The sequence below is a fragment of the Colias philodice genome, chromosome 2 (genome assembly GCF_061535455.1).
Source record: "Colias philodice isolate Cphi_HAF_F1 chromosome 2, ilColPhil1 Martin Lab GWU primary, whole genome shotgun sequence".
Taxonomy (NCBI): domain Eukaryota; kingdom Metazoa; phylum Arthropoda; class Insecta; order Lepidoptera; family Pieridae; genus Colias; species Colias philodice.
The window spans coordinates 9542659-9552268 of NC_143087.1; the positions used below are offsets into that span (position 1 = coordinate 9542659).

Genomic DNA, 9610 nt, shown 5'->3' on the forward strand with positions numbered 1-9610 from the left:
GACTAGCCATACGACATACAATTTTAATTGGTAGAGAATGATAGTTTTAAATAACGCTTGATAACTTTTGGCTACAAAGCTTGGATATTAACCGATATACATCATTAACATCCTTTGTAAATAGAGGAAAGTTGTGTTTTGCATCAGAATTCAGATGCTGTTTACCAAATTGTAAGTTACTCAGATCTTCTTTTTAAACACGTTGCTTCAACGGGTCAACTTCAAGCCAAAAACATCAAATTAAAACTGTTTATGGCAGTATTTTTTTCTGGGTCGTAATCCTCAGTAATTTTACCCTTGATAGGCACATATATTTCTTTTTACTTCATTTTTTGGAAAGCTAAAATACGTGAAACAAAAAAATATTAGGTTAAAAAGTATAAATTTCAATGTAAAAAAGAACAAACCACAATATGTGAGTGCAATACCGATGTCGTGTGTTGTTTCATTACTAGTATCATCTAGTATAAAATTTTTTAAAATGGTGTTCTAAATGTTCATCATAATATTGTTTAGCAATATATTATCGTCGCTATCCGTAAAAACCCATCATCATGGTTACCTTACTTGTTAAATTTGTTTGTTGAAAACTTGTTGAAAAATGATGAAAGTATTAGGAAAAGAACTTATTTAACATGATTGCTTAGTAAAATGATGATAAATTTGACGATTTTTGCCATTAAAATGATTCTTAATAGGTAAATGCATGAGTATTGAGGAATATTGTAAATAACGTAAATATACACTTGCCTGTGAAATTATAGGCCAGAATTTGGTGTCCAAAAACTTCTGCAATTTTTCACAATGCAATACATTATTAATATTCGGAAAATATTTATTAAATACGCAACAATATTAACTTAAATATTCGAAGCGACGCAATTTTTTTGACACTTATGCCATATTGTCAAAGTTAGAGTTGCTACAATTTTATTATGGTAACTACCCATAATCAGGGAGTATCGCTTTTTAATAATTGGTTCAGATACTTATTTTATTTAGCATAAATAATAATTGTCTCATCCAACAATGCTTCTGAATGACGTTGTTGGCAATTTATCAACAAACTCATGTACAAAAACTAACCTTTTGCACAGAATATTACAGCATACATAGTAGCCTTGGGAAAACTTCGTATTAACAGTGGCAATACCAAGTTAGGTGTGAAAGTGATAGAACACAACAATTTTCTTGTTACACGTCAAATGTTCATACCGAAATCTCCAGTGTATTAGATATAAGCTTCTTGACGCCAATACGCCCTTACAGAACAGTCACAGATCTTATATACCTAATATGTAGGTACCACAGAGCACGTAATATGTACAAGTCAATGTCAATTGTCACACATTTGTCACATGACTTTGTTTTGTTCAACTGTCAACAAATTTGGCGCCAATTGATAATGATAGATCACTATTAAACAGTTTGAACTTGGTTTGAACTATTCAATAAAGTTAAAATTCGCTATTAAACTTAGTACAAGGATTATCAAGTGTTTATTTCAAAATGGATTTTAAAATAAAAAGAAAGTCTGTGAAAACTGCAGTGACAGGAAGTCGCATAGAAACATATCCTCATGATTTACAAATGTATAAAATTCCCCCTATTGAAGATATAAGCTTGCAAGAATTTGAAACTTTAGCTCTAGAAAGGCTTACATTATTAAGAACATTAGCTACTGCAACTACTTTAAAAGGTCTGCGAATGTATTCAGATGAATGGAACGAATTTGTTATAAGTGAATTACGGAACCAGGGAATAAAGTACTATGTGAGGTTGTGTGAAAAATCCGCTTGTGGCATATCAGAAGTTGATTTAGAAGCAAGACGCAAAGATCATATAGCTCATTTTATACTTCGACTTGCCTATTGCAGAACTGAAGAACTCAGGCGTTGGTTTATTTCACGGGAATTAGAATTATTCAGGATGCGGTTTATGACCATGAGCAGTGATGCTGTTGACAAATTTTTCACCCTTAACCATCTATATTATACAAATATATCAGATGAAGAAAAAAATGAAGTTATTATAAATCTAAGGGAATCAACCCATCATCAAAACATTGATAATATGAAATTTTACAAAGTAAAATTTTATGAAGTTCTTGATTTAGTCAGAGCTAGGAAGGTTTATATAAAAGGAGGGTATGCATACATTCCACACAAAGACTTCATATCTGTGTTAACAGCACAATATAGAGCACACTTAAAACAAAGTCTTGCAATTGCATACCATCATTTGAGTGAAATAGAACAGGATGAGAGATTAGTTTGTCTATTGAAGGGATTGCATCAGTCATATGCAGGAAATGATTATAGTGATTCTAAAGCTGCTATTCCAATTGAAAGTATTGATTCACTTTCGGTCAAATCATTCCCATTATGTATGCGCCAACTGCATGAGAATCTAAGATCGGCTCATCATTTGAAACATGGAGGCAGATTTCAGTATGGTTTGTTCCTAAAGGGCATAGGGGTGACATTAGAAGATTCCTTAAAGTTCTGGCGCGACGAGTTCACAAAGATAATGGATTTAGATAAGTTTGAAAAGCAGTATGCTTATAATGTCAGATTCAATTATGGTAAAGAGGGTAGTAAAAAGAATTACTCCCCATTAAATTGTTTAAGAATTATTAATGGCAATGTGGGTCCTGGTGATTGCCATGGCTGTCCATTTAAACACTGTGATGCAAGTAATTTAAAAAACAAATTAAAAGGATATGGATATGATGGTCAAGGTAAATCTATATTGATAAATGGAGGTGGTTTCAAAATATCATTTCAAGCATTAGTAATTTTTATAAATAACTTTTTTTATATTTATTGTTTGCTTGGGGGTTTGAACAACTGAACCAATTTTAATAGTACATTCACTGGGATAATTTTCATTCATTTTGTACTGTAATAACATGAAATGTTCAGATTTTGCAAGTATTTATATTTTAAATTTTTTTTATTTATATTATTGTTTCAGCAATCAATGAAGTTGTTGAAATGGCAAAGAAAGGTCATTATCAAATAGCGTGCAGTAAATACTTTGATGCAGTGCACAACAGTGATCTTGGTTTAGGGATAAATCATCCCAATCAGTACTTTGAAGAAAGTCAAAAAATGGTCAAAGGCGGCATTAAGTTGGAACCGAAAAAGGAAAGCAAACCTATCATCAAGAATGAGCAAAGTAATATAGAAGAAATGGATTTTGATGAAAATTTTTAATAAATAAAAAATACTTAAACATGATAGCAATTTATTTATTAATACTAAATTGAGTTATATACTTATTTTATCTATTTCCTTTTTACATACATAGCTTTCTTTGTTACTCTGCCACAATACAAACCAAATATAAAAATTAAACCTATAATTGAGAAGCCTACAACTAAGAAATATTTTTTTGATGGCGATGTTGAAATTTCATTGTAAACATCACCCAGATTTTCAACAACATTTACCTGAAATAATTAAATTATTAATACAACGGATTCAGGAAACTAAAAAGGTATTGAATAAAGTGATATCCATTACTTACAGCTGCAACATATCTGTACATCTCTAGTCTACTAGATAATTCTTTTTCACATTCAGCTTCAAGTTTCCTATTACCGTCGTTGAGTATTATTTTTAGGCACTTCAAACCTGAAAAAATTAATATTAATTTCATGTGTATGTGAAAATTTTTCTAAAATTACGTGTACAGACGAGTATGAAATTATTAATAAGCATAAAAAATGTAATGAATAAAAAATTATTACACCCAAATCACAATCACTGTTGTACGCTGCGTTTATAGTTAAGGTCGAATTTCAACTATAGAGCAACTGATGACACTCATAAAAATATACCACTAGATTTTGGGTGTTTCTTTATTTAAAAAAAATGGCGTATTCTCTATTAATTATACTTACGTCTACCAGAGCCATGCTCCAAATCTTTACAATATTTAAGCAAATCTAAAGCACAAGCTCGCTCCAGTAGTGGATCCGCTTCAATATCCACCTCAGTTTCCTCTATAATTTGTACTACTTCTCTTTTACATTCAGCTGATACAATTTTACGATTTAAAAGAGCATTTTTTAAACACTCTTCTACCTGCAGGGAAAGAATGTTGTTTATCATAACATATCAAGGAATAACAAAAAGAAATGCATAAATGATAATAGCAACCACACAAACCACTAGAACCATCAATTATTTTATTTTTGAATGAAAATAAAATAATTGATAGTTATAGATTATTTTCATTCAAAAATAAAATAAAACGTGTAGGTACGTTATCAGTAATTTTCGTAATAAATTTTAAGCGCTTAAATCATGCAGATACTTTTATGGCTGATAATAATATTTACTGGCAAGATAAATAAAAATTCCTGCAATATCCTACTAATCCCACTAGAGATAAAAATATTAGTTTGTAAGAATTTGTGTTTGTTACTCTATCACGCGAAAACCACTAAATTCGCATCAGAGCTCAAGCTCAAAAATATAAAAAAAGACGTGTGGCACTCAGGGACTGCCGCGGTAAAGCTATTGCATGCTATGCCTTCAAGCCACACCTCCGCGCCCGTCGGAGTGGGGAGCGTGAGGTTTTTTCGTTACGGAATTTCTGGATTCGGTCCCTGCGCTCAAGGCCCGCGATAGAAGCTATGCAATAGCTTAAAAAAAAACTTACCTGTCCATCAGAATTAGTTATTGAATCATTTGGGATGGCACAAATTGTCTGTATTTCTGCTTTACATAATTTTCCAAGCAGAGGATCAAGGCGATAGTTCAATGCTTGCTCCTTAAGTACATTGGCCAATTCATTCTCACACGCCTTTTCAAGTTTCGAAGCTCTAAATTGCTCTTTTAAGCAATATAAGACTTTTCCTTGTAATTCCTCCTGTGGTTCGTTTACTGAAATAAAATAAAGAAACGATAATATGTCAGAAATTCAATCTTTTATGAATAAGGTGTTCTTTTCTTTTTAATAATAAAGGAATACTTACAAATAATTTGTGAACAATGCTTTTGTATATCTCCCTTGCAAGCATTCTGAAGATTATTATTGAAACGATAATCCATATTTTGTTCGATCATTCTATTCGTCACAACATATTTACAGGACTTATCAAAGTCTGCTGCTTCTCGATGAGCCTAAAAATGGGATAAATATTGAATTAACATCATTTTGCTAGAATAAAAGTAATATATGATGTTTTTTGAGTTTAAAGTTACCTTCAAGCAATCCAGTAAAGTGGAGGGATCAGTATTATGGCAATACAAATCAATCATATCACTACAAGTGGTGACAAGACGATAATCAATTGCATTATCGGTGAATTCTTGTTTTCTTACAACAAATATAGCTTTTCGACAAGGTTCGCTTAATTTAGTTTTTGCTGTTTGTAGGCATTCCAAAGCTGCTGATTCCCCATGTGGGATTCTAGGACATAACTCAAAGAGGTCTTTCTTACAAGCTTCTTTAAGTTCAGGGTCTAAATCCACATTTTCCTTTTGTTGAAAGAGCTGACTTCTTAATTGTTGGCGACATTCCTTGTATATTGTATGTTTTCTTTTACTTATCGTATCATTTCTCACTATTTCACTCAAGCAGGTCACAACCTGGCTTTTTGTTTGTGCTTTGGGACAGAACCTTAATACATAAGACTTACATGCATTTTTAAATTTTCTTGTAAACCTATAATTTTTCAATGAGATCAATTGTTCATGCTCAATAGCAGCCCTGCATTTTAAATTTGTTTTTATTTCTGGATCACTTTTTCGTCTAATGAGACAATCTAAAATGCCATCATCCATTTCAGTCTTAGTCTTCAATTCAGACGAACATAATTTTTCTATAGGTACTCTACAATTAGAACTAACTATTGCATTTAGTTCTATGTGACCACTTTGGGTTTCTGTAAAATTTGTGACTATCTCCCTGCATTTCGGTCCCAATTCTTTTATTTTGCTTTGCAGGCATTGTATTTCTTCACCTTTGTCTGTATTTTCAAAGCATAAATTTGCCAAGTCATCTATACAAGTATCAGCTATTTCTGGGAGTAGGTCAACACTTATTGCCCTTTGTTGCATTACTCTTCTGACTTGTTGTTCACAAGCAGGCAACAACATGCCTTTCAACTCAGACTCATAAGCATATTTATAAAGACAAGGGAGAATTAGTGGATCCTTTTGTGACTGATGCTCACTGGCATCAGCCCACTGCAATTTAGCTTTACACTGAGTGACTGCATCATATCTGCAAGCTTTGTATAACTGTGGATCTAATTGGAAGTTCCTTGACACAAAATATTGTATCTGTATCAAAGCAGCTTCGCAATCTGGGCTCATTAGTGCAGTGCCCAGTTTTTCCATTAGACAGGACATAACTCTACCGTTGCCTCCATTGACCTCTCTGCAGGCTCTATCAACAACTGGTTTGCATGCTTTACGTAAAATAGGATCTACCCTCCAATCTTCAGCTGGATCTGCCTCTTGAATCAATACTTCCAAAGATTTTTGACATGCTAAGCTTATTCTTTTGTCCTTACGTCTTTTTGGTCTTGCATGTTCCATAAGACAGTGTATGGTTTTTCCACCAGTTTCAACACTTTTGCACAGAGTTGTAATGTCATTTGCACAATTTTGCATTAGCTCTGGTGAAAGTCTGTAATCATCCATGAGCATCTTTCTATGTTCTGTCATTTCAGAAATACATTCTGGTGTTACTCTCAATGACTCATTTCTTGCCACATTTTCTAAACAAAGCAAAATTTGAGCAAGACGCACATCTTTGTCATCAACGACACCTTTACGACAATGATATTTTCTTATGTCTTCTTTACATGATTTAACCAGACCTTTACTCATTCTATAGTTCATTACTATATTTCTTTGAGCATAAAATAGTTGGTCCTGACATCTTTTTGACATACCTAAAAATAAAAAAAAAATAATTTAAATTACCTAAACTATGATTCAAGAAAAAAAACATATAGTTAATTAATAATTATTCTTTAAATAAATTCAACTATTACCATTCTCATATTTATGTCTAATCAGACATTTATACATTGAAAGTGTTCCAGGTACTTCATCAGGACAAAAGTTTTTCTGATCTAAATTACATGCAGCAAATACTAATTTATCCATTTGGAGGGTACTGTATTTCATCTCCTGAAGTACAGTTATTTCAGATTGACATTCAGGCTTTAAACTTTGTTCATGGTTTTGAATACATTTTAATGTGTGCATTTGAGAAAGACTTCTTGGGTCTGGGGGTATTCGCCCACATGATAATGCTTGTATGTCATCAAAGCAATTCTTCAAAAAACTTTTGGTTATTTGCCAATCATTAAATATTAAAGACTCAATTTTGTTTATTGTTTTCCAACAAGTCTTATCTTTGACACTAGGTTTTCGTTTTAAAACACAGTCAATGATATTGTCTACAGAATTCAAGCAATCTAAAATGATTGGTTCATTCAAACAAGATGTTTTTATTTTGCTTTCAAGAAAAACATTGTCCAAGAGTTCTGATTGATGTAACCATATTTTATGTTGGCAAATAAACGGTAACTGAGTTTTATTACTGTGTGTTATATTGAGTGCACAAGAAAGTAGAGCTAAATCATCGTCCAAATGTGAACATTGCTTTTCAAACGGCCCACACTCGCCTAAATCTGCTCTGTATCGTTCTCTTGCAGATTTAAAAGTTCCAAAGGACTGAGCACATATAAAACAATTTAGTAAGTATATCACAAGAACACAAATAATTCTAGAATAGATCATTTTGAAGCACCGGTCAAAGTTTGCGTTGTTATTTTTTTTTTCTTTTAAAATATTATTACAATTGCGTGGCACTACACATACTAAAAATACTTTTATTCTGTAACAACTTATTACTTGTTCAAGATTTATTTCGCTATCACATTTTATTCAGTTTATGAAAAATTTGTCATTATCAGCAAAAATATACAAGCTTTTTTGTAATTTGGCATTTGATGTAGAAATGCAATGACAGTTGATCAGGTTAAATATTTGATTCGATGTCCCCGAATTTCATTATTTTGTGCTGTTTAATCGATAGCTGGTAGTGGATTTTCTTAACAAACTGCTTTTCTTTTCCAACAAAAATGCGTAGTTTTTGTGAAAATCGAAAATGAAAATTTTTTTTTTTAAGGTTATTTTTGTACTAAAAACGACACTTTTATACCATTGTCGTATTAAAACTTCTAGTAATCTCGCACACAGGCAATATTTTTAAATATAATGCCGTATTATTAATTTATTTATAACAATTTCTTAAATTATATTACCTGGAAAATGTAAGTTTGTATTTACCACGTATTTACGACATGCCATTATAGATAATAAATGTTATATGACGCATTCACAATTGTAGATAATAAATATAATTCGAAAGTGATTTTTAAAATGAATTTGTCAAAAATAATTTTAAGGACAGCGCTAGTCGTCCGCTAAACGGATGAATAAAATAAATTAGTTGTCCGATTACCGGATGAATAAAATAATAATTCTTTAGAGAACTGCCGCACGTATTATAGGTTTTTTGTGGGGGGAGGAGAGGGGGGAGGAGGGCACACGTAGGTATTTGATTTTTTTTGCGCGTCGACGGAGCCCCGCTTCGCGGGGCTCCTATTTCTGTGTAGTTTTTTTTTTAAGAAACCTAACCTAACCTAACCTAACGGCTAACCTAACCTAAACTTGATTTTTTTTTGCGCGTCGACGGAGCCCCGCTTCGCGGGGCTCCTGTTTCTGTGTAGTTTTTTTTTAAGAAACCTAACCTAACCTAACCTAACGGCTAACCTAACCTAAACTTGATTTTTTTTGCGCGTCGACGGAGCCCCGCTTCGCGGGGCTCCTATTTCTGTGTAGTTTTTTTTTTAAGAAACCTAACCTAACCTAACCTAAACCTAACCTAACGAATTGAGGGCGAATATCTCGGCCATTTTTGATTTTAGAGAAAAGTTGTTCCTATAAAACATGCTTATATTAGCGTAATCTTTACGATAAAACAATAATAAATAGGTGTTAAAATGACACCAACTCCATCAAAAGTCCTGAGCCCCCTTTGCTTTAGTCCAACCCAACTAGCTTTAGTGTTAAAAGGTTATCTAGTAATCCGAATAATCGGACGATTAAATTATTTTATTCATCCGGTAATCGGACGACTAATTTATTTTATTCATCCGTTTAGCGGACGACTAGACACTTCGTAATTTTAATTTAGATAGCATTTGATAATAACAAAAATTTTACGATACATAAATAAAATACAAACAGGTTGTTTAAACCTACGTAGTTTTTTTTTGTTTGAGTGGGAATCGCCCTAAAGTCGCTTCTGGCACTCGCCGGCCGCTGCCGCGGCACGCTCGCTTCGCTCGCTCGGCTCGTGCGGCAGTTCAACAGTTAACCTAACACGCTCGTCGCTTCGCTCCTCGCTACCTATTTGAATACTAAAAGTAAAAGTTAATCGATTTTTAAAACTGAAGCAAGTGAGCTATAAAAAAAACATTAAAAATTAAAATGTATCATTTATACTCTATGATAAGCTAGTATATTTGTATTGCTAATCTGTGATCTGCGTCATATTAACTAATCTGTGT

General features: G+C 32.7%; 3 protein-coding genes across 3 annotated transcripts in view; 2 read left to right on the forward strand and 1 right to left on the reverse strand.

Annotated features, from left to right (window-relative positions):
- The window catches only part of LOC149490702 (uncharacterized), a 50267-nt gene that overhangs the window by 10079 nt on the left and 30578 nt on the right, over positions 1–9610 (forward strand). The window lies entirely within an intron of this gene.
- LOC149490704 (DNA primase large subunit-like) lies at positions 1444–3242 on the forward strand. The gene is made up of 2 exons (XM_089707662.1): positions 1444–2740; positions 2977–3242. Exons 1-2 carry the CDS (start codon positions 1510–1512, stop codon positions 3216–3218), a joined length of 1473 nt encoding a protein of 490 aa, XP_089563788.1. The 5' UTR covers positions 1444–1509; the 3' UTR covers positions 3219–3242.
- On the reverse strand, positions 3238–8005 carry Glg1 (Golgi apparatus protein 1). The gene is made up of 7 exons (XM_089707653.1): positions 7019–8005; positions 5217–6916; positions 4988–5135; positions 4672–4895; positions 3908–4091; positions 3532–3638; positions 3238–3454 (listed from the first exon to the last, which is right to left on the reverse strand). Exons 1-7 carry the CDS (start codon positions 7770–7772, stop codon positions 3290–3292), a joined length of 3282 nt encoding a protein of 1093 aa, XP_089563779.1. The 5' UTR covers positions 7773–8005; the 3' UTR covers positions 3238–3289.